The sequence below is a fragment of the Macrobrachium rosenbergii genome, chromosome 25 (assembly GCF_040412425.1).
Source record: "Macrobrachium rosenbergii isolate ZJJX-2024 chromosome 25, ASM4041242v1, whole genome shotgun sequence".
NCBI lineage: Eukaryota > Metazoa > Arthropoda > Malacostraca > Decapoda > Palaemonidae > Macrobrachium > Macrobrachium rosenbergii.
This window is the reverse complement of record NC_089765.1, coordinates 9,065,210-9,089,371: the sequence shown is the minus strand read 5'-3', so window position 1 is coordinate 9,089,371 and position 24,162 is coordinate 9,065,210. Positions and strand designations below refer to the sequence as shown.

General features: G+C 38.4%; 1 protein-coding gene across 1 annotated transcript in view; it reads left to right on the top strand.

Moving 5' to 3' along the window:
* MED16 (mediator complex subunit 16) overlaps positions 1 to 21,879 on the top strand; it is a 59,363-nt gene extending 37,484 nt beyond the window's left edge. Inside the window, exons 14-17 of the mRNA XM_067126791.1 lie at positions 805 to 1,006; positions 9,757 to 9,866; positions 12,070 to 12,215; positions 19,505 to 21,879. Of these exons, the coding sequence (XP_066982892.1) occupies positions 805 to 1,006; positions 9,757 to 9,866; positions 12,070 to 12,215; positions 19,505 to 19,631 (585 nt within the window). The 3' untranslated portion in view covers positions 19,632 to 21,879. The remainder of the gene's footprint in view (positions 1 to 804; positions 1,007 to 9,756; positions 9,867 to 12,069; positions 12,216 to 19,504) is intronic.
* The last annotated feature ends 2,283 nt before the right edge of the window (positions 21,880 to 24,162 follow it).

Genomic DNA, 24,162 nt, shown 5'->3' with positions numbered 1-24,162 from the left:
TTATATTAAAGCACTTCTATACTCTCAGACAAAGTTGTGAGTGATCATTTAAGAAGTGGTAAAAGGAAATTTCAGTTGTCTTCAGAATAACATACATTCCACAGTGCAAATAAGCAGAATTGGGTGAACCTTTATGTTTTGATACATTGTAAATATTCCAGATATTTTCTAACCATATTCATTTATATAATTTTTGCTCTTTTTGTAGCAGTTTGTACAGTTTTAATTTATGAAAAGCCTAACAATTTGCATGTCCATTTTATAAATGAAATATAAGAATATCTAACAAGGTCAGCAGACAAATAGTGTGCACAGTTGGCTATGATCTTTGTCTTCCAAAATGAAGAGAACATGCACATGCCAATAAATTAACCATGAGGAGGAGTGCAATCAACCATACTTAGTTTTTTACCTGTTGATAAAAGTATGTTGTTTAGCTTGGTGTGAATAGGAAGTATTTATTAGTATTAGTTTTATATGTGTTCTCCGTAATATTCCAGGTTTGGCAAAATAATTTGCATTTAGAGTGAAAATGAAAGCTTGTACTGTGACTTCATTTCAGCCAGGGTCAGAAGGCAGTTCATGAGAGGAAATTTCTCGAGGGACTTCATGATACGTGTTTTTAACTTTCAGTTTATCAATTATTATTATGTATATAAAAATTTCAGTTCCCATGTGAATTGTAAGATTTTCTTTATTTAAAGTCAGATTCTTCAGGCTATCCCAGTAAGATAGTATTTTTTCAGTGGTGTTTTGCTAATTAGTGATTTTTATATTTGATTACACTGGCATTTCTCTTTACAGTTTGAGTTAGCTAGAGATCCGAAAATTGTACAGAGCCTTCGAGAATTGTTATTTGTTGCCCGGCTTTGGAATCGACAGAATAAACTTGTTCAACCTCAGTTGTTTCACAAGACTCAGTCTGTTGATGTCTGGGCACAGATCTATAAACTCCTTACTCGGATTGCACAGATTCTCCCCGCCGAACCAGATTCTAGTTTGATTGGTAAGTTCAACAACATTTGGACAGACATGCGAGTTGTAGTATTTCAGGCTTACCTCAAGACTTCATCATTATTGACTGATCATTTTATTTTTTCAGGAAAACTTTGTATAAATGTTTTCATTATCTTGTTCACTTCATTCCTCATATAGTTACCTACATTACATACAGTACATTACCTTTAGATATCATGTGTGTGATGATATTAGCTCCTTGATTGTGGATACAGTATGTAGTTTGAGTAGGCCAGGTTACTGTGGTGAAATTCTTGAGTGACATTTTGCTGGCTGATTTCATAATTTTTGGTCATTTTGTGATAAATGTAGAGATTTTAGTAAGCTTTGTCATGACTAATTTTTATTTCTTTAGGTTTTAAGGAATTTTTTTTTAAGTTTGTGCTTGCTGTATATTTTAAGACTTTCATATTCTGGTCAGAGGTAGCCTAGTACCTAGGGTACCCTAGGAACTTTTTTTTGTACTTTGATCACATTCTCTACCTCCACCCTTTTGAATGTATTGATGCAAATTATCGTGTTGTAACTGGACTAATTTTAAAACTAGTTTTTTGAAGTTATGGCTCCATCACCACACAGTGATTTATAGGTGCTGTTTCATCCTTTTTTGAAGAACCAGTATAACAGTATGTAAAGAACCAGTATAACAGCATATAAACTCAATGATGAAATGCACCTGCCCACTATGCTGGTACATTTGGCTAAGCTACCCTTTGTATTTTCTTTGGCAACCACTTTTTATAATAAGCTCTTTGAACACCAATGCCAACTCCACTCAGCTGTGGAACTGTACGTACACCATGTACACTTACTGTAAGAACAGATGCAATATGATTGCACAGTACAGTACCTGCTTAAGCCATGCTCCAAGAGCTCCAGAAACCTTATGACTCTCTCTCTCTCTCTCTCTCTCCCCTTTGCTGTGCCTGAGTCCAATCATAAAGGTATAATTTGTGCCACAATAGCACCAGAAACCGATTAAGCAGCTTGGCAACTCTGTTTGCATAAAAATAAAGTTATATATTTTGTATTACTTGTCCGCTTTTTGTTATATATATATTATGTTTGGAGAGGAATAATTTGTAAGTTTGGGGTAGGCAAAGTTTCACTTTTTTTATGAAAATCATCATGCTATCACATGAAAAATTATTTTTTCATCATTCACTCAGAAAGATATATAAAGGCATTATATAATCTCGAGTAAATGGGTAGTATTTAAAATAATGACTGGATTCAAATGCACACAGTATAAAGTTTATTGGGGAATGTGGTTAATCAAATAGCACCAGTTTTGTTAATTCTTTATTTAGATTGATAAGAAAGCATGATAAGTTACATGGTTTTTGTCTTATTATTTTACAGCTTTTGCATACCCATTTATTTGATAAAAGACACTACGAAATCATTAAAGAATTCTTGTATGAACTGTTATCAGTTTCTTATATCTTATTGCTGTTTGAACTTGAAGAAACAGTCCTGATTCTTCAAGTTAAAATCATGTGTTAAAAGAATAACATAATATTTCAAAATCAAATATTATTTCTGCAATGAGCATTTTAATCACTTTTAACATCATACAACCATTCATTATGTGTTTGTAATAGGTAGATTTTAGTTCTGTAAATAACAAGTTGCATCATATGCTCTGACTTCAATTTTTGGAACTTGGGCAATGTCTTCAGTTCCAAAGGTAATCAAACTGTTTACTAGAACAACTCAACTCAGGTTAAAATTTACAATAATAAAACAATAGATAATGAATTTTACCTTTTCTGTGAGATGATTTAGATATCATTTCTAGATTATTTTACATTAGAAATAACATGTACAACTGTACGCTGTACTTTGTTTCTGTTTGAAAAATACAATTCCTAGAATAAGAAATTAAGATACAGTATGATACATATAAAATAATGCCAGTATATTATATGGCAAGGTAAGCTTTATATATACATTAACAAAAGGTTATGGTGGCAGAATAATTTCACAGTAGTTTTTTGTAGCTTGCTTATACAAACAGGATCAAACCTTTTTATAATATATGCAGTATTAATATAACATTTTGAATAGTACGTAAGTATTAGTCAAACCATTTGGAAGTGAAAAGGTACATTTTAAATTTCATGCTCTAAACACTGGAATAACATATATATTGTTTCCTAGTATCTTAAACAATTAAATGATCATTGTACTTAGCTCTAGGTAATAGCAAAGTTGAGAGGGATAATGATATAATGCACTGGAAATTGCTTGTCATAGGCTCACAACACCAGTGAAAGTAAAGCAGGTAGCCAGCATTAAATGCTGTTAGCATAAGCACAATAATGATGAAACATTAGTGAAAATTTTGCCAAGTGTCAGCTTAGGAAATAATTAGTAATAATGTGATAGCTGAGAAATCTTTAACTTCTGTAAGTAGAGAAGTTATATCCAAATTAACATTACAATAAATTTAAAATGTAGGTTTTTTTTTTTTGTTAAATATCCTAAAATCTGTTTGAAAATGAGACACAAATTAGAGAAATTCACTTAGATTTTTATACTGTATTGACCATTATGAAACATCTGTGGACATCTGAATTGTGCTCTTAATGCAGATTTCAAAATTTATTAATTTTTTATTGAAGTATTTATAGTACAGTTAATATTATACAGCGCCTCCAATTGCAAAATGCAGCCAATTTTGTATCATCAATATCAGGCACTGAGAAATTATTGTTTAGTCATGGATTACAATTTATTTTATTAGTGTATTGTAATTATAGCTACAGTACTATAAGTACTTAGAACTCTTTTATTACACTGGTAGAAAATTATAGAATCTTAGAATTCTTTTATTACATTGGTAGAAAATGATGAAATCTTTTATGTTTAAACTCTGTATCAAATTTTTTTTTCTTTTAACAAGTCTGTGTAATCAACATCACCACACTGCTTTAATCAGTAAGCGCTTCTTATTTTCTGGAGAATATGTTCATCTACACCACTGGCCTCAAGAATGGCTGCTATTTCAATGAATCTTTGTTGGATATATATTTTTTGTTCTTCTGGTGTGAGTTGAAGAATAACTTTCTGTGGAAGAGGTTCTTTGGTCCCTTGTATTTGTTTCCCAGATGCATTGCTGTGTGTTGAAGAGGAAGAATCGTTTCTCATGCGTGAGGATTTCCAACCAGCATTTCGATACTGAATTGAACCTGCTCGACAGAATTTGCTCTCTACAAAGGAGTTTTGATTTTCTCCAATAATTAGTATCGACTCCGTAGTTTCATCATTCACAAGTTGGTCTGGCCTTGAGATACTAAATCTCCGTGTGTGGTCTACTGAGCTTCGCCTGCTGTCACTAGAATTACTCTTGAAGCTTGAGACAGATGTCCTTCGGTCTCTGTAGTCATCCATCATAGATCTTGGTAAAATCAGTTTTAACAAAATATGAAATCTATGACCTTCTATTCTTTTTGTAAATCTTCCTCCTTTTTGTTTCCACTTTCTTCAGGAGTCTCCTCTTGCAACCCTGATTGCTCTAGTACACTGTCAAAATTGGATGCAGAATCTATCCTCACTAACGTTAAGTAATTATCAAAAGACTTTAGAGGAGGGAGGCTTTCAAAGGTGTCTTGTTTTGTAAGTTGTCTCTTTAAGGGAGTTTTATTTTGAAGCTTCTCAATGTCACCTTGAAGATCTTCTTCCAAATTTGTCAAGATAGATTGCACTTCATCATCAATCACATTTCCATCATTTTCATCTGTAGGGCTTATGTCACCTAGATTATAGTCAAACTTGTCAATATAATAACCATCCTCATCCACTGAACTCATAAGACGAGTGCGACTCAGAGTTCCGTAACTTTGCGGACGAACTTTCTGAATGCAACCACTTTCATGTGGGGAATTAGAATCTAGGTTCCCAGCTAAGTTCAAATTCTGTGAGCTTGAAGGTGCAGCACTTTTTATAACAGGTGAAGAATGTCTCTTTGCAGCATCAGATGTGGCCGTGCCATTAACATTGGTTTGATCACCCTTACCACCAAATTTATGGTCAGTTAATTGACGAAATTCATTTCCAGTAGTATCAACCAAATTACTCTCCAGGTTTTCACTTCCAATCACATAACCACGGGCTTGCTTTGCTAAGATGAATGCAATAATTATAGCAACCAGGAGAAACACAAATAAGCCACATGCAAATACCAGTCCTACCACAAAGAGTTGGTTGTTTTGTGGCCTCACCTGCTCTGTCTCCTTGGTGATGTTTGAGGAGCCAATCCTTATCACTATTACCTCACCACTGTTCGCATTAGGCATTACAACAAATGTAATAAGGAGCACACAGGCTATTATGACGACCGGAACAATCACAGCTAGAGTTGTAATTATGATATTACGTTTAGCTGCCATGCTGAACCAATATTTTTGAGATGAAATGAAGTTATATACTTAATAAATAGCTGTTCCACTTTCTTGTTTCTTACTCTGAAGGATGTGAGCTATAATCTTGCCACTTGAATAGACTATTCAGTTTTTAGACATCAGGCTTTGAGAGTCTGCTCATACTTTGAACACTTTGTGTGTTTTATATATGTACTTAATCAAAATAATACTGTATTTTGATACCTTAGACAAAAAAGATAAAGTAATAAAGTTTATCTGTAGTGTATTATGTCATGCATAATAAATATCTGGTGAGCTGTAGCATCTGTTTACTCAGGGGATGTAGAAGCTGATAAGGGCATCCTGTGTTGTCTAATGGCACGTACTGTAACACCCTTTCTACTGCCAAATTGGAGTAACACTAAGAAATTCTAAGTAGATGGTAATTTGAAAATTTAGATTTTCTCCGTATACATTAATTAGATTGTAGCAAGAAGAGAAGCGTATTTGGGGCTGTAAGGAAAAACAGTAACAGTAATATATCTACCAAGATTAAAAAGTAATGTAAGTAAAGTATAATTTAGTTTCATTTAGGCAGATAACACATGTAGTTGGTTATGTTAAAAGATTGTTTAGTCAGACCTCTCTAACTAAAAATCTTAACTCCTCCAGGAGTGGTTTGAAATGTTTGTTCATATAAAATAGAGCAGTAAACAGATATTAATAATTTGTAACCTGGCAAAACTTTTATTGTAAAATGTATCGTGAAAATGATCATTTATGTATTCCATTTATTTTTGTGTGCCTTTTAATGTTATTCATTAAAACTGCGATTGAAGTTCAATTCATAAAACCAAGATCCATTGCACTGTAACTTCTTTAAACAAGTATAATGGTATTGTTTCTAAGTATTTTGATCAGTCAATGAACTACTTTTCTAGACTTTTGTAGGGTTGACTTGCAGGATTCATTCTGAAAGGGTGGAGAGAGATCAGAAGAATAAATGGAAAGTAACTGGCAGAACGCAGTGCTGCTGGCCATTAAAGGGAATACTGTACCAAAAATATTTGTCATTAGTACTGCCTACAGTACTTCACAAGGCAGATTCCAGTCAGTGTCCTAAATAATAATTCAGAAGTTGGATGTGAAAGTTATGTAAATACATTGAAGATTCAGCAGTAAGGTATTACTTCACAATATGTTCAGCATAACCATTATAATCCAACTCTCATGTAGTCTGTTTTATGTATCAGTATAAATTGTTAATATGCTATTTTAGTTTGGTCATTAGAATGACTGAATTCTGAATGGGAAATAACAGGCATTATAGTTTATGGTGTCATTATTATGTTCTTTTTTAACCACTACTTAAATACTTTTTTATATTCTCTTGTTTTTTTCTTTTTAATATGTAAAACAGATGCTACTTTGGAAACTGTAACTAGATTATGGGCATTTGAAGTTTAACCTTTCAGTTAAGTGTTGTTATCACTCCGCATCCTGACCGTTTCGAGTGATCAACTCTTATCACGCTCTTGGGCAGGATGTGGCTCCGCCAGCTAGTATATTTCTGTGAAGGGAATATTCCATCTTCGCTTTGCTTGCTGGAAGTGACACAAGTTTTCTTTAACCTGCAGTATAATTCAAACCTTAAGCATTTCTTAGTTTCAGTGCAAGTAGTGGTACTGTGTTAAGCTGAAAGCGTCTAGATAAATTGATGCTAGCGTACTAAAATCACATCTCCACTTTGAAGCTGTGTATGAGTGCAAGTGATACTTCAAAATGAGTAAGCCCCTAGTAAACAAGAAAAAGTGGACTCAGAATGAATTTCGACTTCTTATTGTCTTGCTTCTCACAGTCTTATATCCAGTTGTCATATCGAGTTTTTTTGCCATATTCTACTTTTTGATAATGCCTTCTATTAGCTTGCGTATAAGCCCTCACCTTTATTGGCTGACAGCATCGTTACTTTGGTTGCTCCTATGTTTAGCAATTCTGCCATGTTTTGGAAGTAAAGAAGCAAAGAGAGAGCCTGTGGGAATGGATGTTCAAGAAGGACCAATGTATGCCACTAAACCCCATGCAGTCCAACCTTTTGTTAAGATAGAAGTTGACGAGTCCAAGCGGGTTAGTGTTTTAACACACAAATCCAAGGGATCTAGTGAAAGCATTGAGAAGGGTATTTGTGAAGAAAAGGCAGAGAGAGAGGCCCTTGAGAAGCCCCAGGAAGAATTTAGAAAATCATCTTCATTCTTAGAAGAGGGGAAACTTACTCAGTCTGGTGAATTTTTGAATGAATGCATGGGTTCATTAGAGCCAGACAAGCCACAGGAAGAGGAAGCTGAATGTGAAGTTCATATTGAACGGGAATACAAAGAATTGAAACTGAATCTAAGTGCACAGAAAAACGATGCCGAGGAAATGATCCAAAGTAATGAATCTACAGATTCTGATGATGCACCACCAAACGAAATACATAGTATTGAAGAGGAAATACTGGCAGAAGGTACAACGGAACAAAAGGAATATGTAGATGATGCAGAAGGCCTTGACCCTGATGTTAAACAGAATGAGTCTGATCCCCTTGTGTTACAGGAAGGAGATATTTATGAAAGTGAAATCCTCAAAGATGAAGAAGTGTCAGAAATTCAGGATGAAAGCCCAGTCAAAGCCAGAAAGCCTCGTCCGACTGTTGATACTTCTAGAGCAAGTGGATACTATGAGTGTAGCATGCCCACACCAAAATCAGCTAGCGACCGACCAGAGAGTAACATGGTCTTTTTGTTTGTCAATCCTGAAACAGCAGCCACTGAGGATGATATTATTGTTAATCATCAAGGGGAAGTGCAGAAACAGGAAGAATAAGCAAACCTTACAATTTGAGTGTACAGTTTAACTAGTGTCAACGTAGAAGGTTAAGGACATTTTAACATAACTTGGTGGCTATGACTAGTAGTTTAATATAATCCTGGAAAAAAAAAATAAGTGCTAGCCCTATTGTGTAGTTGCTTTATATGTATAAAGCTAAGATAAATAAGTTAATTGCAGTTCCTCTGGTATTTGCATCATGTAAGTTCAGTATGTTTTTACATTTCAGAAATATTACAGCAATAGTACATTATTATACTTAGAAACCTAACAAGGTCATTTATTATACTTAAGAATCCTAACAAGGTCATTTATTATTAAAGCTCCATCTTTTGGCTATTTACAAAATTTATGAGCAAGGCATTTCTTAGGTTGTAGATATTTAATCCAGCCATGTGAGGTTATTGACGTACCTTAGTTATTTGGTAAGACTATTTATAGGGACACTTAGTCATTATTAATCTTCAATAGTCTGAATCTCTTGAACTGTATGCACTTTGAAAGCATTAAGTTTTCAACTTATAATTCATTCGTTGCAAAGATAGTTGGGTTCTTGTCATGCACGATCTTTGAGAATTACATTTATCTATCTTTATTCTCCATGATTTGTATCCCTTTTTTGTTCAAGCAAGCTGTATGAGAATTTAGAAATGTGATTCAGTGTCGTTATTAAATAACTTGATAGTAATAATAGCATTTACTCTGGAATATTTGGAAATTGCTACTTTCATCTCATCTGTAGCTTCAGTAAACACTTCCCTGGAGGATGCCTCTTCAGCATAGGAAGACAGATTGTGGCTAATGGCATACTTGTATTCCTTTCATAAAAAATTTCGATAATGAGACAGCTGCTTTTTAGGAGTTGAGAACAGAACCTTTTTTATGGGCAATTTCCAGTACTGTTGTAGGTCACGTTGGGTCTGTGCTGTGTAGGCTTGAAAAACAAACCCGAAATGCATTGTATTCAGACATACATCTCGTTAACACATTTGGGAATCCTCTTTTTTTTTACCTCTAAAATTCTATAGATTTTAATGGCAGAAGTAAGCTTTGGAACTGATGTTAATGAAAAACTGAGTGTAGTGATTTTAATCAGAAAATTTGCTTTTTGGATGATTGAGAGTGAGGGCTCAGTACTTTTATTTATACATCTTCATATAAACAAAGAACAGATGAGAAACACAAGTATGTGCACTTCCCTCATTGATCTTAAGGAATTTTCTGCCCTGTCTGAACTATAAGCAGACAAGTTTTATGTTAATTTACAAAGCTACTGTAATGCTCTCTTATGAATATTACCTGTTATTTACCTTGCTTAATCCTTATTTTTATCATTCATTTTCATTACCAAATCACTTAATTACCAGGGAAGTACTTTACCACCAGGAGAAAGTTTTGATTAGCACTTTCTCTTTAGGCAAAACAGATTTATTAAATCTTCATTGTTTAATTTGTGTGTATTTGCAAATGCTGTCGTAATTGTTGATTATTATGTTCTTTGCAGATGAATGTTTGCTACTTGAGACCCAGGTTGTCTGTAGAGAGTTGCCTTTAAACATCCCACATCGAGGTGTCCTTGCAGACATGGCTTCATCTAAACCATTTCCTTTACAAGTAAATATATTGTGTGTTTATTTTGTACAGTAGTGATCCAAAAAATGTCCAGAGTTTAAGCATTAGCAGAAATCTTGAAAGACAAGACAGTTGTCAGTTTCAAGAAAAATGCTAGGGCTACATAACTGTGATCTTGCCATGCCTACGAAAAACAGGCAGAAAAGCATGGTGGACATGGCAAGAGCACGATAACCTAGACCTAGCATGTTTCTCAAGATGAAAATGTCGTGTCCCATCCAAGTCCTTCAATTTATTTATCAGTGTGTTTCATTTAAATCAGTGTTGTATATAATGCTAAGGCTGTTTCTTAGATATAATTTGTATTTATACAAAAGGCCAGCACAGCATAGGCCTACTTTTTAGACATTTATGCTAAACTGTACCTATTTATTCCATTTTGCTATCAAATATCAGGAAGAATTGTTATGAAAAATACGGGCATTAGTTAGCACGCCAACGAAAAGAGCCAAAGAAGTGTTTAATTGCAGATATAACTTCAAAACAGGCATTCAAAGTAGTATATCACTGCTAGCAAGAGTGCCACCTGCATTCTGAAAGGCCCCAAACCAAGGGAACTATCATTCTTCTGCCATAAGATATAGGTGTCTGTTCATTTTCCCCCTCCATAAAATTTCATATACTGTAATATTTATCAATTCTGTGTTCAAAGTAGAATTTAGTATTTAGAAAAGGTCAATAATTATGGGTTTCTTTTAAGATGCAATATGTTCCAATTTGCACTAAAATGTTAGCAAATACATAAAGTTCTGCTGGAAAACTGTGTATCCAAAAGACATTTCAAGGTGACAACTTATGCAACTATGTCATTAAATTTTGGAGTTTTGAACATATTTTTTCATAGCGTCTCCACTCAACAGCATTCTCTGTCTCTCAACTCATCAGCTTTATTAACAGACGTAACACATGTTTGAGGGAAAGAGATTTAGGTTATTAAATTAGCTTTCATCCCGATCACCAAATACTTGTAATGAAATATAACGATATTATTCGGACATGTTCCATTCAACCAATCATTGTCAGGTAATGAAATATAACGATATTCGGACATGTTCCATTCAACCAATCATTGTCAGGTTACCGCCCACTTGTAAGTGCACTTTCACCAGAATAAATAAAATCAAGTACAGGCAGGCTGCTGCTGCGAACAGCACATTTGTTTTGTGGTATCAGGTTTAATACTACTCAGGTTGCTAGGAGTTTTATCTTGGCTACAGCTCAAATGTGGACTAGTTTTCCTAGTGCAGTTGTGGAATCTCCTAATCTCCAAATGCTTAAGTGAGGAGCAAATTCATTCCTTTTTTCTGCCGATGTCCTGTTGGACTCGTCGGTCTTTTGTTCCCTCATTTGACATACTTAGGTGATATTTTCTATAACTTGTCTCTTTGCAGGCTGATTTCCCTTTGGAGCTCTCTTATAGTCTGTTGACTCTATCCATAAGGGTTTTGGCTGAGGGTTTAAAGGAAGAAAAGAAAAAGATAAAAGACTTCACGGCTGGAGATGGAAAGAGTATTTCCCACATTTTACTGACAGGAGTGGTGAGAGTTGCAAAATTCAAATAAAAATGAGTGAAGAGTAAGAAACACAGAATGCAGCTGGCTTAGCCTCAAAAATACACAAAACCGTATCTAATTCTAGTATATATGATGTATTCAGAAAACCTAAAGTCAGCAGCACTGTACTGATTGAATGTACTTGCCTGTTTTTCATACATAATCAGTTAGCTCTTACTGACACTAGTAAAAACACAAAGGAATAAACCTTGCACTAGCTGAAGCAAAAGTATTGTTCTCTTTTCAGACAAACAAGAATAGTATTCTTTTATCTTCAGTTTCTCATTACTATCCACAATGAAGGGGTCTTTCTGTATCTTGAATAGGGACCGAGTTGTCTTGAATTTTGTTGGCCATGTTGGAGGGCTATTTAGAAGTAAGAGGTTTGTGGTGAAAAAGTAAGAGGAGAATTATTTATAAAACATGAAAAATTCTCTAGATTTTCCATGCTTTTGCTGCTTATGACTGCGTAATACCCAATTTGATATAAACTGTTGTCTTCTGTTTTTTGCATTGATCCTGATGGTTTTTATGTACTCTTGTATCCAGGCATTAATTTTTTGCTTTGAGGTATCAGAAGCTGGATGTATTTTATCAGGACCAAAGTATTAATACTTTTCCATCAATTTCAGTATGAATTTGGGCAAGGAGAAACCAATGTGATGAATAACAACTCACAATCTCACATTCTTGAAGGAGCTCTACCACCAATCCAGCATCTGGATCCTCTCCATTACCACTATTTGGCACCTCAGGAACCAAAATTGAATTGTACAAGGTGAGTTAACCTTGTAAATTTATATTATGCCAACTTCCCTCCATCCCATGAATGAAGTTCACTCATCTTTTTCAAGAGAGCTGGAGGTGAATGGCCTCCTTAAATCTCCATTTTATGTTGAAACGTGATTTTTTTTACACAATCCATCACTCTTATTAGATTCCCTGTATTTATATCCGTTCCTACAGAAATACAAACCATCTTTCATATTATATATATATCTTAGTCTTGGGCAGGCAGGTATGGGTTCCTGTACCTACCCATTTAGACAAGGCTCTCTCTTATGTAATCCTGAGGGCCATAGGATTACACAAGAGGGGTTTGTTTGTCCTGCTTGCTTGACAGGTACTTAGTCTTGGGACCAACCACTCGCACGTTTGAGCCAGCGCTCCTCTTGTATCTAGGGAGAGGACACAGTGCAAGGTGTTCACACAGGCTGCACTTGCAGAACAAGGTGGGTTCTTTCTCCAGTTACCCTCACAGGAATGATAGTGGAAACGAATGCTATTTGCTTTCTAGGTATGTGCATGCTCGTAGGAGTGTTTATGGCATTGAGAAGTCTTCCTCCTGTGTCTCTTCAGAGAACCTGTGCATGGACAGTCACACAGTTACACGTGGGCGAGTGCTTGATCCTAGGACTGTTCACATACCCGAGGTGTTGAGGATAACCCAGTCCTGTCGACATCTGTTCTACAAACCAGCTAACCCTCCCTTTTGTGCTTCCCTGTAGTGCATTTGATTTGAATATCCTATCGTATTTGACAGGTGTGGACTCAGTCTTATGATCAGGTATGCTCCAGTGGTGGACATGTTCAGGTACATCTTTTCTGGGATACGTCAGTTTGGATTAGGTAGCAGTGCATGTACTTTCCAGTGTGTGGGCAACCATCGACAACAGGAGCTGAAGTCAACGAGTAGAGGGAGAGTTGGTAATCTTGAGCTTCTCTGCATATGTACATCAACTCTTTTTCGTAGCCTTCTGGGCAGGTGGTTGGGTGCAACTGACCTCCGTTGTTCAGTACTTTGAGTACTTTGTATCCTTGATCCAAAATTCTGTTCATATGCAGTCGCGTTACATCAGTCGAGACACAATATCACTTCCTAATACTATTGTGGGTAGCTTTTTATTATTAACCTATGCTTCTAAGAAGTTTGTAGTGGTCATACTCTCTGTCAGTGTATAAGCAGGTCTTCCGACTCACTCAGAATAAGTATAGCATTTCAAACTGTCAGTGTTATCTTATAGCCTAAACAATTCAAAACATGTTGACCTAATCGTAGCCTAAGTCTTATACTTCAACACCCAGGTTACTTCATTCTTATGATAGTTCAAATTGTGACTATATCAATACATTGCGTTGTTTATATGAACTAAACAAGTGATATTAACTTACTGTTGGTGCATTCAGTGTTCCTAGCTCGATGTACAGTAGTCAGATTGGCGTGGGCACAATCTCTCTCTATTTCATGACCCTCATCCAAAGCACACCTCAAGAAATTCTCCTTACATTTAGATATGCATATCTCCTAAAGGAAGTTTTCCTTAAATGTACTTTAAAATGAATAAGAATACTTAGGTGGATTTGCAGGCACCGACAATTATGGATGCATTCTTGAGTCCTCATTAGCTCAAACCGCACTGTATCAAAGCCGTGAAGAGACTGACTTCATGGCCGTCTTTGACCGACACCAAACCTTTGACTAACCACCGGACAGACAACCGTTACCAGTAGTTAAGCACTATTACACGTATACTTACAATTAAATACACGAAATAGCCACAACGCTTTTCATTACTAAATACAAACACAACATAATATCCTTCTTCTACAGAATACGCATTTCCCCTTTATGTAAATTTAAAGTGAATACATAAAACTATACCACAACTTGCGGAAAAGTATACAATATCTCTTGTCGAAGTTTCGACAACAGGTTTTGTAGTGCACACTCAGGACAGCTGTGCTACAATTCCTTGTGATTTTACATTCACAAGAGACATTCTAGTCTGTTGGCTAGGACTTGCGTGTTTTTGCACGCACACATGTTGCTGCAGTAGGGTCTGAAGTCTTGGATTTTCTTCCATGATTTTGAGAGGTGACACAGTATACTGTATATATTTACCATGTTTGTTATTGCAAGAAAATCTGTGAGTTGGCGAACCATGATTTCAGGAGGTTACATCTTTGTAATAGTTGTTATCAATCAGTATTGACTTTGTTGTTGCTATACATTTGCTCCCAAAGAGAATTCAGAGCTGTTGATGTGTTTTTTTTTTGTGTGGGTAATGCAACTCTTGATTTAGGGAATTTGTAATTGCCTCCTCTCAGTACCCCTGCAGTAATGTTGGTACATAAATTGACAGTTCTTGGTGAGGCTAATGATCTTGAGGAATGAACCACCACTGTCCTGTCATGAACCTTACTGAGTGAAGTTCTTGTAAGGCCTCTCAGGAGGCAAAAGCAGTTCTGACTGTTGTGGTTGCATTTTAAAATGTTGAGGTGTTTTGGTCAGGTCAACTTTCTGATTTTCCAGTAATCAAGCGGACAACTTCCTTACTACCATGTAGAAGGCCTTTGTGTATCGATCACAGCTTCTTCCACAGTAGAATGATTATCATAACCTTTTGGTTCTTATTGAAAGGGAAATAAGACTCGTACTAGGGGCAGGAAGGCAGTGTAGTCTCCCTTATTCCTCCCCATCTTTGCAATAGAATACTTTCATTCTTTGTTTCTTTAATTAGGATTGTACCATGTTACTTCGTTCAGAGGTGTTAGGGAGTCGTTAGTGGAGAGGGGACAGGAGTCCCAAGTTCTCTTTTCCACCAACAAATTATTGCAGCAGCAAAGTGTTTTATAACAATACCCTGGGTGTGGCTAGACCTTCTGGTTTCTGGGTTGGTAAGTAGAATCTTCCTTAATCCCCGACCAGTATTTCAGCCCACTTTTTCCTTTAGGAAGGGAAGGGAGTCTTTCCCTGTCCTTCCATGCTCCTCCAGCTTTGGCTAAGTAGGAGGGTAGGGAAAAGGATGGGGGTGCGGGGATAGTTACTATGTGTAACATAACCATTTTTTGGCTGCCATATTTGGGAATTGCTCGTCTTTTCTTGACAACAGTCTACTTCAGACCTCTGGGACAGACTCCTTAGTTGTTTAAACTGACCACCAACTTCTCTTGCTCAGATTCCTATCCATCTTACTCTCCCCTTTGGATTTTCCATGATCTGGCTTTGCTGGCAGGGTTAAAAGAGATTGAGAAACACTCTATTAGTTGTTAGGGTCCAGTCTCTGGAGTATTTCACAGTTGTCTCTCATAAGTAAGAGTTGACTGGGATTGGAGTCAGGTCCACCTTCTGTGGAGTATGTGCTGCATACTCTGTTTAGATGGACTGGCATGAGCTTTGCTGTTGACCATGTAAGGTATGACTTTGTACTTAGTTTTGAGAGCAATTTCCTCATCTTGTCTGTGACAGGGCCATCATTTTTGAAGCTCTTCCGAACTAAAGATAGCTCTGTAGGTTGTTGCTAGGTTCCCACCTGAATGTCATATATGACTTGCACAGGGTATATTTGTACAGGGTATACCCTGAGTGTTGCTTGGTAAATGGGATTTCTCCTGGGCTTATAGAGTTTGGATCTCGTGTCCAATTAGTAGACAGTTACCTGGGTATGTATGCTTGTAAGCATGGCAGACTCAGAGAGGTTTAGCACCTAGGCTATTCCTGTCGTGGCAAGAACACTTATATTGTCTTTGGCCGGGTGTGTCTTCAGCTACCTGTCATCTCACAGGAGCTCTTAAAATTTAGATGGGGGTTTTTTTTTTTCCTTCTTTGTTGGTGCTGAGGCTTCACTTTGAACTCCATCTCTACGGTACTCTGTCTCTACCACCCTGCTCCTCTGGTGCAAATCACAGCAGTACTATGTGGTGTTGGAACTAGGGTTAGAACCAATAATTACCGATAGTGGAAACTGGCAAGTGTTTAGCATTACCGAAACAATCTGTCTGGAGCTATGCGCTCTGTCTGTCAAGGTGCACAAGTGGTCAGCAATCCTGGGCCTGGAACTGACTCCCAGGTACATCTCGAGCAAGAATAATAGTCATTGCTTATCAGCTCAGCGGGAACAAAGTGGTCGTTAAATCAGGAAGTGGCAAGCGGACTGTTGGAACTTTGGAAGGGCCTGGTGATCTACCTCTTGGCCATAGCCCATAATTCATAGCTTCCCCTGTATTGCTCCCCAGTCCCCAACCAGAGAGTGTTGAAGAACGATGCCTTCCAGCACCTGTGGGGCAATCTGGATATCTATCTATGCTTTCCCTATATTCAATCAGATGAGAAAGATCCTCAGCAGACTTCGAGTCCAAGTGCCTTCAGTTGATGCTGGTGACTCCTTGCTGATAGGCATCCCGAGGGAGTTTCCACAGATTCCCACCCTTCTAGTGCAAAAGCACAACGGAAGGTATCATCAGGCAGTGTCCGCCCTATGCCTTCATGGATAGAGGTTATCCAGCATCTCCTTAGAAAGAAGAGCTTTCGAAGGGGGCTGCTGCAGCCATTGCAGATAACCTCAGACCCCCCTCCACCTAGGTGCATCAGGGAAAGTGGCCTGAATTCTGTGGTTGTTGCCATCAGAGGGGTCATGATTCCCTTAGGCCTCTCTGTCAAGGAAGTAGTGGACTTTGTCTAGTTTTGCCAGGAGAAAGTCCTCTTGGTGACAGTGGACAAGGGCAACAAGGCAGTCCTCGTCCAGGTGTTCAAGCCATGGGGCATTGACTTGTCCAGCATCATTAAAGGTTTCAAGAAGAATGCTCCAAGGGAGGTTAGACCCCCAGAGTGGGACATTACGAAGGTCCTAAGCCAGCTTGTGCTGCCCCCTTTACGAGTTCCTGTGGAAGTTGTCGAGCAGGGACCGTACCTTGAATATGATTTTCCTCTTGGCCCTTTGCCTCAGCCAAAAGGGTTGGAGCACTACAAAGGTCCTAAGCCAGCGTACGCTTTCCCTCCTATGAGCCCCCGTAGAAGTTGTCTAATGATGGTAGACAACTCCCAGGAGTTGGACAAGTCAATATCCCTTAGTTTGAATACTTGGGTGAGGGCTACCCTGTTGCCCTTGACCAATGTCATTGAGAGGTCCTCCTGACATAGGAAGTCCACCATGTTCTTCACAGAGGTCTTGAGGGAATCATGACCCCTCTGATGGCACCAACCACAGAATTCAGTCCACTTTCCCTGATGCACCTAGGTGGAGGAGAGTCTGAGGTTATCTGCAGTGGCTGCAGCAGCCCCCTTCAAAAAGCCCTGCTTTCTAAGGAGCTGCTGGATAACCTTTATCTATGGATCCCCGATGATACCTTCCGTTATGCTTCTCAATCCCTTCCTTGAAAGTCTTTATTGGGGATGACAAGGACAAAATGTCATTTTCTCGAGCCAGGGTCCCGAGGCCAGTACCTGTACATGAAGAGAAGAGTCCCCCACAGACCTGCAGGTAGAAAGCTGTCTGTCAGTACAGCAAGGAATAAGGTGGTTTCCAAGAACACCATCTCCTTCTGGAGTTAAGTCTCAGTAGTCAGGACTTACAAATTCTGAGGATAGTGGGGAGGCACCCCTCAGCAGGGTCAAGTCTCACGACATCAGAGGTGTAGGCCCCTCAGTCACCTACAAGGACAACCACTCCATCCTGCAGGTCCTTCAGGTCTGAAGGTGGGGTGTGGCAGTGACAGTCCGCATTCACTATCCTTCTATCTCAGGGACCTGCCACACAAGTCCCCAGACACATTCACCCTGCGGCCAATAGTGGCAGTCCAGCAGGTGATATAGGAAAGTTGAGCCCTGAGAAGGGGCTTCGCACAAGAAATGGACAGAGTCACCAGAAGGAGCATTGTAAGGATGTGGTGAGTAGGGGGTGGGATAGGGTTAAGTGTAAGCAATGACCTGAGACAGTGAAGATACTTTTCTGGGCAACTCTAGAACCATCAGGGCACGACCACCTGCTATAGTGGGAAAAGGGGCTCCATTTATGAAAGTGTAGGCTCTAGTTAGTTAGTGACAGCCAAGCCATGCACTGCACAAGAAACTCCATTTATGAAGCTATGGTTCATATTTTTTGAGAATGCTGCACTCTTCCCACTGAACTGAATGTATGATGAATGGATCATTAACTCTGTGCACCTGTTCTGTGGTGGAGGTCTTCATCGTATATGTACAGGTGACTGCAGTGTCTACATTTAAGGCATCAAGGTAGCCTTTTATCATATGGCGGAACATCAGTCTGTTGAAGTATAAAATCCAGTATCTTCTGAAGGTCTTTTCCTGTGGAAAATCCTAGTCTCCAAAGTGAGTTTTGGTCTTTGGTAGGGTGGTATCATTTTTGATTTCTTAGTATGTACTTTGTGCACATGACTTTTCCTCTACAATGGAGAAATCATCCATCAGTGCCTCAGAAGGACCAGGCTGTTGCCTGTGTTTTTAGGAATTTTCGTGTTGATGCATCAGCAAAGGATTAAAGTCTCCAGTCTCTTAGGATCCTACTAACTAATGCATGTCATCAATGAGTTTTCTGGAGATGTTTCAATAGTTGAGGCTGGCCAAGGAAGAAATGACTGAGAGCATGAAGTCTTCATGGATGCAGGTACAAGGGTTGTCAGTCAACCACATTGAGATATTCATCTTTCTCTCCCAAGAAAGATGTATAGAAGAAGCTTCCAGGATCTGGGTAGCTGTTTCAGCTGTAATGTTGATTGATCTATTTGCTGTGTGTTATCCAACAAAAAATTTACTTCAAGGGTGTGACTACTCACAGTAACTAATGAAAATACTTTGATGCTAGCCTTCACCACCCATCCACAGGTGCTCTGATAGTTCCATTGTGCTTTTTCAAAGGCTAAGACTCTTCCAGAGCTCCACTTCCAATCAAAATATTCAGCCTCAGTATGATTGATGGGTTTGCTATAAACCAATGAAGTATATATACAAATTTTTATAACCATATTTTTCCCATAAGTCCACCTATCGCTGCCTGCCCCCCTTCTCCTCATTCTCTTTTACCACTTCTATTCTATGCTATAGCATAAGCTGGGTAGTCTCTGCCAACTAATGCTTGGACATTCAGTCTTAGCATTCCTCATACTATCACCTGGAGGACTTTAGCAAGGGCATAGCTGGGTAAATGGTTATCACGACTTTGGCTCAGTATGATTGATGGGTTTGTATGGAAAATGTTTTGCTACATAAATCAATTATCAACTGAAGCTGATGTTTATTTATAATCTGATTGTTATGCATCATCATTTCAGGTGTTGCAGTGTAAGAGCTAGTTGGTGGGGGGATGTTGATGCTGTATGGGATCAGCATTGGGCTTCAAATTGCCTTTGTTCTGGACATTGGGCTCGTACTCCTGTCAATCCCTCAAAAGCTGCCTGAATACCAGAATTTTCCTTCCAGTGGTGCACCACTTTATTTATATTTTGCAAGATGTAGCTGTTGCCAAAAGTATACAACAAAGCACTTTGATGTTACAGTATTTATTTAAGTTGCTTCATTGTTGACTGACATTTGTTTATCAAAATATTTCATGGTTCAGCTTCTTGTGGGTATTGAAATTCTGACTGATTTATAAAGCTTTTTATATGATACTTTACATTAAATTAGAATTAGGGATACTGCGTTTATATTTTTATATCATTTACTGGTTCTTAGGAACCCTTCAGGCTTTTTTTTATATATTAAAACAGTTTTATTTTACCAAAAAACCTGTATTTTGTTCAGTATTTGTACTGTGCATATGATGAAAAACACAAAGTCTTTCGACTTACTGTTGTAATGCATAACTTATTTAATTTGTTGCATAAATGCTATATAGGTCATGTGTTATGGTTTTTTCATATTTCAGCTTTAAATGGCAATCAGGTTCTAAACTTATGGCTAAATCATTGCTTTTATCATTTACAAATACAGTGGTACCTCAGTACTTGGTGTTAGTCCTTTCAGAAGGCTGTCCAAATGCATATTGTCTGAGCACTCAACAAATTTTTCCTTTTAAGGAATAATGCCTATTGGATGAAACAAACCCATTAATGAGAATTCATACAAAACTTGCAGAAAACAGATATAAGAAATAAATGAAAATTTATTCTCACACTACCTGTACTTTTTTAGAGTTGTTGGCATATATAGGAAGGTGGAGAGATGTTAGTGTTTGGAAGGGGAATCCCCTTCCATACAAAAGGCCAACAACTGGGTTCGCTCTCTTTTCTGTCTGTCTCTCTCTACTGCTTTCTTTTTGAGACTGGACTGGTTTTATGATACTTATTTTTGCCTGTGATCTGAAATGTTCTTGAAGTGAGGAATAGCATTGTCACTCAGCTGATTGATAACACTGTTTACTACAGCTTTGTCAGGGTGATATTTTTCAAGCAACTTGGCACTTCCCCAGTGTGCACAAGTTTCCTTCATTAATGAACTGGGGACATCGTCCCTTCCCTCCTCTCTGAAGACAGTTCCTCAGCTACTGTCTGTTGCTGCTCCCTCTGAAGGTCATCACTGACCTCCAAGCCCATGGACTTGCCCAGAGAAGCAATCTGCTCCATAACAGGCCCAACCTCAAAGCCTTCAAAGTTCTATTCTGCTAGAGCATCTGGCATAAATTCCTCCAGGCAGAGTCCATGGTCCTGTAAGAGATATCCCCCTAGGCTTTGTCTCATGAGGCTTGATATATAATGGACAATGTTTAAATTGGTTATTTTGGAACTCTAAGGGTCAAGTCTGTATTAGAAGTCACTTTAAAGCACCTCTGGAATAATGCTTCAGTGTAGAGTTTCCTAGGATTAAAGATGACTTGTTTGTCAGTGAACCAGATGAGAGAGTCAGTTGGGGGGCGAGAATTTCACTGTTATGAAGTTAAACTCCTGCAGCAACTCACCCCCCAAAGCCTGGAGGCAACTCACCCTCCAAGCCTGGAGGATAAGCAGGGGCACTGCCCAGCACATGAAGGGCCTTGAGAGGCTGTTGTTTGTCCTCGAGATATTTCTTGACACTAAGGTCACACTTCTTTCACCCAAGCTTCACTGTTAGCCCCCCTTCACATCACATTTAATTTATTTTTCCTAATATTTTCTTAAAAAACTTCGGGTTTTCTGAGTGGTAGACAAAGGCCTCAGTTTTAATTCCCCATTTGCATTTCCACAGAGCAAAAGCGTGTATGTCCTTCAATGGCTTATGTCCTGGCAGTGACTTCTCCTCTTGAGTGAAGTAGGTTCTGTTTGGCATTTTCTTCTAAAAAAAGGCCTGTCTCATTGCAATAGAACACTTGTTGGAGAACAAAACCTTTACCCTCTACATAATCCTTGAACTCCTTAACATACTTCTAAGCATTTTTGTCAGAACTGGCAGCCTCCTCATGCAACTTCTCTTAATATCTCAAATCCACCCACGGCTGGTTCAGAACACTTGAGTAAGACCTGTGTCAGCACTCAGTCAGTCTGAGTATACTGAGGTACAACTGTATTTGATTCTAGTAGGTTTAATTAGTTGACTGCAGCTAAGGTTGCTTGAAACTAAATATTGTACATAAATAGAAGAGTTGATAGTTAAGATATTTAATTGTAAGGTATACCTAGCTTATATTTCATGTACCTGTACACTCAAATTGTCAATAAATTTGGCCTAATTTTTTCATTTTTAATTTACATTGCTATTCTGGCTCAACAAACAATAAAACCTTCATACTTTCATTACAAAGCATAATATTTGTATATGAGCAGGTAGAAATGATTTAATTACAAGCCCATTACTGTACTCTTATTTTGAAGAGAGCTAATTCATGTATTTGCATGAATTCTGTGCATTACAGTCCTCAGTAAAAGAAAAAAAAGTTGAATTACAATACAGTATCTCCTTCAAAAGTTGATGATCTGATTTTGTAGTACATGGACTGAATATCACTTACATTATAAAAGGAAAGAGAAAAATGTTTGGAAACATTTCATGATGGGTTTTTGGGCAAAAGCCATGAACAGAAAGAGTCAATACTGAACAACTTTGATGTTTGTAATGAATTTCTATGAAGAATGCCAATTGACAGTTTTGCCAATCCACATCCAATTATGCAGAGAATACACTGCCATACAAGCCAAACAACTCTGTAGCACAGTGGAGAAAATATCTAAGCACCACAAACAAACCTCCTCTATGATTCAGTTCCTTGCCCCTGCGTGAAGCAGAAAGGAAACTGATAGTTTGTGCCAAACCTGAGGTTTATCATGTGGAATTTGTGAAACTGTGCCATCGCTAAAGTCAAACAAAGAAGAGGCTGACACCTGAATCCTTTTAACTTACATTCAGGTCATGCTGTGACCTTCTCCTTCTATACAGTTGTTATTTTCAGATAAACATCTTTTTGTCATTAGCTCTCAATGAAGACATTCCTGCCTCAATTCATTTGAAAAATATAACTCTGGCTTGAGTGAAATATATGGGGTATAGAGAATTGCTCAAGATTATGGGTGAATCTGTGAGGCAGTTATTGGAATGCACATTCAGCTCACAAAAATATTCTATAATCTTGGGAAAGAATTAACTGCATCCCAAGTCCTGATTGACAAACAAGGCATTGACCTGTTGGCTATACATATCAAACATATGGGGATACAAACAGTGTGCCTTTCATATATGGAGTATCCCTGGACCAGCTGTGATCTTGATAACAAGGATGGTAACCCAGGAGGAAAGGGGGAACTATGCCATGCCAACCAGTGTTTCCTCAGCAGTCGAATGATTAACAGGTGCCGTACTATGCCTTGTTCTTTGTTAGCCTGTGGTTTGGAAAAGTACTCTCTTTTCCTTTGTTATTTTGTATTTTGACTTGTCAAGGTCTGTGCTAAGTTTTTTGTGTATTGAGTTTTGCTGGGTTACTCTTATAGAGGACACGTAGGATCAACACTACTGTGAGGCTCGTGGTCAGCCCTGTAGTTGACTCATGTCTCCTTATGGTAGACCCTCACTATGTATGCACACCATGCAGAGGAAGGGAATGCACTCTCGATTCTTTTCGTTAAATTCTTTTCGTTAAGACTGTAAGTCATGGTCCTCTCAGTAAAAGCATTATGCTGAGAGGTGGAGAAAGCCTATGAAGAGGTCCCTAGCTACTTCCCTTGACAGGGGCCTACCCTAGTAGCGATGCCAATTCCTAGAATATTCCAGGCACCTGTCCCTATCCCCCTCCCCTATCACTTCCATCTGGGCAACAAGACAAGACTCATTTCCTCTATCAAAGATATCCATGCCTCCCAAGATCATGAAGAGGCTAATCAGTCAGCTTCCTTAAGTCAATTAAGAAAAGCTTGGCCTTCCCTCAATATTGGTAGTAACTCCTCACTCTCGTCCCTTTTGGATTCCTTGGTCAGAAGAGAAGGTGAACAACAAGTATTGTTTGTCATCCCCACATTTACTGGGTCCCCTCAAACTACTGGATGTCCCCCCCTCCCAGGTGAGAATGTGGAGGTACTAACATCTCCCCCTTCTTCATTTGTGCATGGATTGTCTCGGGAGAGGGGGAAGGAAATCCCACTCTCCCCCCCCACACCCAGCCCTGTCTCCCTCTCCCTCCTACTCCTCTTCATGTTAACGGTGCACTAACAAGAGATCAAAGTCTTACAAAGTTTTCCTCACCCTTCTTATCAATGTTCATCACATAGAGGCACAGCAGGGTTCATAGGTCATCTTTGGGTGACCAGCATCTGCGAGAGAGGCCCAGTGTTTCCTCCCACTTGCTCTTAGTTGTGAACAATCTCTGGTATCTTGGCAAAACAGATATGTACCTCTTCATCCCATCATTCCTGGTTCTAGTTCCCTACCAGGGAGGCACTGAAGATGCTATCACTCCCTGGACTGCTCCCATTCTCCCTACACACAAAGCCATAGGAACCGCTGGAGTCCTCATATTAGTCATCGGCAG